The sequence below is a fragment of the Poecilia latipinna genome, unplaced genomic scaffold, assembly GCF_001443285.1.
Source record: "Poecilia latipinna isolate Pla-1442-1.1 unplaced genomic scaffold, P_latipinna-1.0 Scaffold590, whole genome shotgun sequence".
Classification (NCBI taxonomy): Eukaryota; Metazoa; Chordata; class Actinopteri; order Cyprinodontiformes; family Poeciliidae; genus Poecilia; species Poecilia latipinna.
The window spans coordinates 303,389-309,920 of NW_015113206.1; the positions used below are offsets into that span (position 1 = coordinate 303,389).

A 6,532-nucleotide genomic window follows, 5' to 3' on the forward strand; every position below is an offset into this window, starting at 1 on the left:
GGGGGGGGGGGGGGGGGTTTTTTTTTTTTTTTTTTTTTTTTTTGGCAAAAAAAAAAAAAAAAAAAAAAAAAAATCCCCCTGTATGTGCTCCGCAGTGTATTTTTATTGTTATTATTTTTATTCTTTTTGTTTGACTTGTCGGGATATGATCTGTTTTACTAGAGCCTGACACAACCGCCCCCCAAACCCTCTCCACCCCAACCCCTTTCTCTCCTCCCGCTGGTGGTCGTGTTTTGGCCAGAGATGCGCTGACACATGCGCTCTGCGGACCGGTGCTCCCCTGTGTGCGCAGCGAAGTCTGTGGCTCACCAATCAGAGCCTCGTGGGACAACAGCCTTATTAAAAAAAAAGACCAAATGATTGCCACAGGCTTTGATTATCGGACACCTATTAACGGGTTACTATTTCAGAACAACGCATATGGAAAACGGAAGGAGCAAAAATGATTAGATTCATTAGCAATGACTGCTCTTCAGATTCAACAGATTATGAGCTATTTTTTTTTCTTACCCGTCTCTTTGATTGCAGGTCGTTACCATGGAGATTGTCACGCATTTAATAAACGACACCATAGAGTTCTACAAATGGACCCTGACTATTGCAGGTAATACTGAGCAGCATGTTGCTGGCTCCGAGGGTGGGATCCATGAGAAACTGAAGATAGAGATTTTGTTTGCGGTTGCCAGAATTTGACCGTACTCCATAAACTAGAAACTTTGTAGCGGACTTCTCAAACATCGTCTTGTGCTGCTAAAAATGACCGTGTAAAATGAGTCTGTGACACACGTCACTGTTATTTCCTAAAGGACAATGTCTACATCTTCAGCTTTCAGACTTGGTTAATGCTTGGAGGAAATCAGCTTGGTGATGGCACTGAAATTGAATTTTATGTTACTGTAAGAAAGATGGGGAGAGAGAAAAAAAAAAAGAAACATCCTGTAAGCTTTCTGACAGCAGGTCCTATAATGTGAACATTTAGCATTTAGCATTCTTCATGTGTAAGCGGGAATGTGTGTCTTGCAGATAAGCGAGTGGAGAAATGGCCTCTTATGGACAACCCGCTCCCCACGCTGGCTATCAGCAGCTCCTACCTGCTCTTCCTCTGGCTGGGGCCCAAGTACATGAAGAACAGAGAGCCCTTCCAGCTCCGCAAGACGCTCATTGTTTACAACTTCAGCATGGTCTTCCTCAACTTCTTCATCTTTAAAGAGGTACATGCTGCACTTTTTTTTGTTGTTGTTGTTGTTGTTATTGAAACAGATTTAGCCGCACACCCATGTCCTTTCTCATCCGTGCATGTCCCCGTCACAGCATTCCCAAAATTGGTATTGTGCAGCGACGATGAGCCTTTTGCTCTCTTTGTTCTTTCAGCTCTTTATGGCAGCCCGGGCAGCGCAGTACAGTTACATATGTCAACCTGTGGACTACTCAGACGATCCGAATGAAGTCAGGGTGAGTGTTGTGGAGTCTTGAAAGCTGAAAAACATTTTAAAAAAAACAACCACATGCACACTATCTTACAAGATACTGTATCCTGCTAATGTATTCCTGCCACTGTTATACATGTTGTTAGACTTCTACCACAAACCTCAGAGTTTTTATTAAGATTTACTGTCATGCACACACACACACACAATATATATATATATATAGAGAGAGAGAGAGTCAAATGGAAGAAAATGGATAATTGGTTTTCAGAATGGTTTTGCAAATAAAAAAGTTGTTTCAAGTTTTCCTTCCAGGATTTCTCAGAATTTACTTCAGTTCATTGACTGTAATAGCATTTTGTACGTCGGGCAAGATGTATCAACTCAGTTAGGCCAAATACCAATGCATGTTACACTTCTGAGATTTTTTTATTTCTAAAATATATATATATCTTATATTGTTCCACCTTAGAATATAACTGCATGCACTGAAGTGAATGCACTGAATACAGAGTACATTTAGTCTCAGAGTTTATTCCAACTGTTGAATAACTTGCTTGCAAGCTTGACAAAGTCTCTAAAAGGTATCAAGGACTAGTTTTTGCACGTTTTGACATTTCTTGTGTACAAAGTTCTAATGTACCAAAAGTGATTAGGATGGGCAACGTGAGCATTTCATTGTCACTTCACTTTCTGGCGTCGGAAACCTGATTAGCGTCCGTTCAGCCGGACCACGGAAGAACGCGTGAGCTGACGGAGGAGTCGGTGTTCTGTTTCACCTCACTCTTTGTTGCTCCATGACATGGATACAAGCTCGACACAGAACCCGTGAGCACATTGTTCTCATGTTTACGGTGAGGTTAGGATGTCAAAGATGAGAGGGAAAGAGAAACACGGTTCCCTCGCACACGTTTGGCTTCTGGTTTTATTGTTGTAGCTCTGTTTGTGTTCAAGTGTTTTTACCTTCACCTCCCTGATTCGCCACGTGTTCCTGTGGGAGACAGGTGGCAGGAGCTCTCTGGTGGTATTTCATCTCCAAAGGCATCGAGTACCTGGACACGGTGTTTTTCATTCTGAGGAAAAAGTTCAACCAGGTCACCTTCCTGCACGTCTACCACCACTGCACCATGTTCACGCTGTGGTGGATCGGCATCAAGTGGGTGGCCGGAGGACAGTGTGAGTTGCTCACAACGTCATGAGTCTCTGCGGTTAATGCAAAATACACACTTTTTTAAACAATTCATACGTAACGATTATGTCGAGCTTTTAAAATAATGACTAAAAAGCTTCTTCAAATTTAAAGCGTTAGTGTTTGTCCTAGTAGATTACTGCGGAAAAAGACGGTACATGGCGAACTGAACTCAACAAACTGTGAAAAATTCAATATGTTGGCCTTTCAAAAACGATGGTCACTCTTCAAAATAAAAGTGTTTGTAGAGTTTATGATTGCAATAAATCGGCGCCACATTAATAATGGGACTAAACTAATCTTGAAAATATAAAAAATCATGTTGATTTTTCAAAATGAATTCAAGATTACTCTTCAAAACAAAAGCCTCAACATTTTGTGGAATACATTGGAATATATTACAGCAAAAGGAGATTACATTAATCATGAAACTAAACCAGACATGAAAAGGGGATTATGTTGAGTTTTGAAAATGAAGCTTGAAGATACTCTCCAAAATAAAAGCTTGATTACTGCAAAACGACATCCCACGTTAGTAATATAACTCATCCAATCATAAAAAGGGGACTATACTGACCTGTCAAACTAAAGTCTGAATAGAGCTGTGAAATGAGCAATGTTTTTGTAAATGAATAAATAGGGGGCGGCGGGGGAATAGCTATACTTATACTTCTATACTTGATGTTTCAAAATATTAAACATAATCTATTTGCTTTAAAGTGAAGCTTAATTTTAATTCAATTCCATCCTTTGTTATATATGTCAGATATAAAAAATACTTCCACAAAGATGTGAGGCCTTAAGAAATTCGTTGACTAGAACTAGGCTGAAACTAAAATGATAAGAAATGACTAATTGTGATCAAAATGAAATCAATCAAATTTAAATTAAAATATGTGGTCTAAATGAACACTTCTCCAAAGGGGCCTTTGCTGAAGTTCTACTAAAACTCTTTGTTGCTTTAATGGAAAAGTACAAGAAGTATTTAAAGACACCCTGACTTTACTTTGTTTATGCCTCTGCAGCGTTCTTTGGTGCACACATGAATGCTCTGATCCACGTCTTGATGTATCTGTATTACGGCTTGGCCTCCTGCGGACCGAAGATCCAAAAGTACCTGTGGTGGAAAAAGTACTTGACCATCATTCAGATGGTAAGAAACAAAAGGCTTTTTGGGGGAAAGAACATGTAGGTTGGATTTTATTTAAATTTTTTTTAGAGTAATGGATTTTTTTTTTTAAATAAATGCCTCAGGTCCAGTTCCACGTCACCATCGGCCACACCGCCCTGTCGCTGTACGTCAACTGCGACTTCCCCCACTGGATGCACTACTCCCTCATCTGCTACGCCATCACCTTCATCGTCCTGTTCGGCAACTTCTACTACCAGACCTACCGCCGCCAGCAGCCCGCACGCCGCGACACCGCCTCCTCTTCGAAGGCGGGCAAGGCCGTCTCCAACGGCAACCTGAACGGCCTGAGCCGAGCTGCCAACGGAGCGCCGCTAACGGGGAGCAAAGAGGAGAAGCCCCAGGAGAACTCTGGCAGGAGAAAGAGGAAAGGACGCGCTAAAAGAGATTAGACGTGGGGGTGGGGAGGTAAGGCGAAAGGCAGGCGAGGGTCTCCACTCGAAACATGAAACGCTTAATTTGAGGAAGATATAGAGGGACGGACGTGTCCGGGTAAGTTTATTTCTTTAAGTCATGTCGACCTGAGTTGTTCAAGATAAAAAAAAAAAATATATATGATGAGATCTTCTGTGGGAGGGAATTGATCTGTTTAATAGAAGGTGTCAAAGGTCAGACGCGAGAGGGCCACTAATAACCCAAAAGTGTCATCGAGGGGCGGTTTGGATATATCGTAGTATTCTGTCTTTTTTTGTCGTGGTTTAGATCTGGTACGAAAACGAGTGTTAAGTTTCCCCGACATGGAGCCTGAGAAGAAAACGTCTCACGGATCCGCCTCGGCGGCGCCGCCGCAGCAGCTCCGTCAGAGGAAGTCTGGGGCTGTAAATAGCAAACACTGTAATGAGGCAGGAATACAGACGGCAACACACGCACAAATGTTTCAGTTTCTACTTGAAGTTTGTTTGCTCATCATCTTTTTAGCTATAAAAATGACAACGTCGTTTTGTCCTCCTTTTTCAAGCTCGTTGAAAACGAGACATCTTTAGATTTATTTGTTTAGATGTGTGTTTCTTTTTAATCACTGTTCACTTTCGTATAGGGAATCTGACTTTGAGGATGCCATCTACTTACACGCAGCAAAGAGTAAAATGTACATAGAAGCAAAAAAAAGAAATGAAATGAGAGCGGGATGACGTTGATCCATCTTTGTTCACCAGACGGGATAATGATCGTCTGTTTTGTCTGTATATGACTAGAACTGATTTTTGTATATCCATACTCGTTTGTCATGTGATGAAATGTTACCAATGTTCTCTGATGAGAGTCTCTGTTTCCCCCCTTTTGACAGAAAAACGGGTGGATTTTTGTCGTTTGACATGTTTTTCTGTCTTTTTTTATATATTATAAATTTTCTTATCTCGCGGTTTTGTCTTGGAACCGGGAAGGAAGGCGTCGTCGTGGTTCTGGGTTCGCTTTTGCGTTTTCACTGATTTTTTTGTTTTTGTTTCGGTGACTACCTTTTAGCACCGCTTCAAGTAAAATATGTTTGAGCTTCTCGTCTGTTTGCAGCCAACGCTCAGGCTTGAGCTAAGTTGAATGTAAATTTATCTACAAAAGACTCGGATTGAAAGAGGCGGCCTTTTCCCTCTTTTCAGTCCGAGTCTGTCTTCTATTTAAAACTAGAGCTGGTGACAGGGATGCTATTTTACTGTAAGAAAAAGAATAAAAAGAAACTTTTCATTGCCTGTCAGATACAGTGTACATCAGCTCTATATCAGCAATCAACCAATGCATTTATTATTATTTATGATCAAATATTTAATCTTATGTAAATACCTGTTTCCATCTAATTGAGCGTGCTCGTCTGTGTATTTGTCTTATTTTTGTGATGTACATATTTCATTGTGATATTTTGTACTCCTCTCATTTAAGAGTGGGCATTTATCCGTCCACATGGCTAATGTTTATGTTTATTTATTTTTTTTTTGCTTTTCTTTTGGAGTCATATCTTTGAACTTTCTTTAAATTTAATTAAAATTAATGCCTGTACAACTTACCTGTCTAGATCTTGTGAAGCGCAATACATTTTCACGGACACTAGAGGGCACTCTAGCGACACAACTATAGCCAGCTGAAATTTCATGAACAAGACGCTGAATCCCCGCGTTTAAATCATTTATTGTAATGGCGGTTTAGACCTTTTCATTTAAAAAATATTTTTTATACGAGATTAGTGCAATATCTGTGAATAATATGATGAAACAATGGTTTTCTAGTTTTAATGGTGGAAGAAAATGTTTCTCAAACTGTTTTACAACTGGGGTCACAAGGTGATATTGCAGGTTAGAAAAATACATATAATAACTTCACACAATCTATCTTGAAAACATCCAAACCCTTTACACCTGAAAGTTGTGAACAGACTTTGACTTCATGCCTTTAGAAATAAAAGCATTTCTTGATTCTTTGAGAAATGTGTGCTGGTCATTTGATAGTGTTTGTTAAACATAAGTGCATCTTCATATTTTTATTACAGGAAATGCTACGCATGGTCAACCTTTAAAATAATTCAGTGCAATTAACAATTTTATCATGATAATTTTCATAAAGCCAATGCAGCCTCGTAGACAAATGTTGAATCAACATGCTCTCTAAAACAGGCTGTGGAATACTTCGTAAAATATTTAATATGATGAAAATTGCTGAAGTGAAATTAAGGTTATCACTACGTTATATAGAGAAGACTCCAATATTTCAAATTGGATTTTAACTATCTGTCTCCTGATTCTT

General features: G+C 39.7%; 1 protein-coding gene across 2 annotated transcripts in view; it reads left to right on the plus strand.

Annotated features, from left to right (window-relative positions):
* Positions 1–5,956, plus strand: part of LOC106953590 (elongation of very long chain fatty acids protein 4-like) — a 9,756-nt gene extending 3,800 nt beyond the window's left edge. For both annotated transcript variants that reach the window (XM_015042471.1, XM_015042469.1), the window contains exons 2-7: positions 529–604; positions 1,024–1,211; positions 1,372–1,452; positions 2,432–2,603; positions 3,642–3,769; positions 3,871–5,956. In XM_015042471.1, coding sequence (XP_014897957.1) covers positions 538–604; positions 1,024–1,211; positions 1,372–1,452; positions 2,432–2,603; positions 3,642–3,769; positions 3,871–4,197 — 963 coding nt within the window. In that variant the 5' untranslated portion in view covers positions 529–537 and the 3' untranslated portion in view covers positions 4,198–5,956. The remainder of the gene's footprint in view (positions 1–528; positions 605–1,023; positions 1,212–1,371; positions 1,453–2,431; positions 2,604–3,641; positions 3,770–3,870) is intronic.
* The last annotated feature ends 576 nt before the right edge of the window (positions 5,957–6,532 follow it).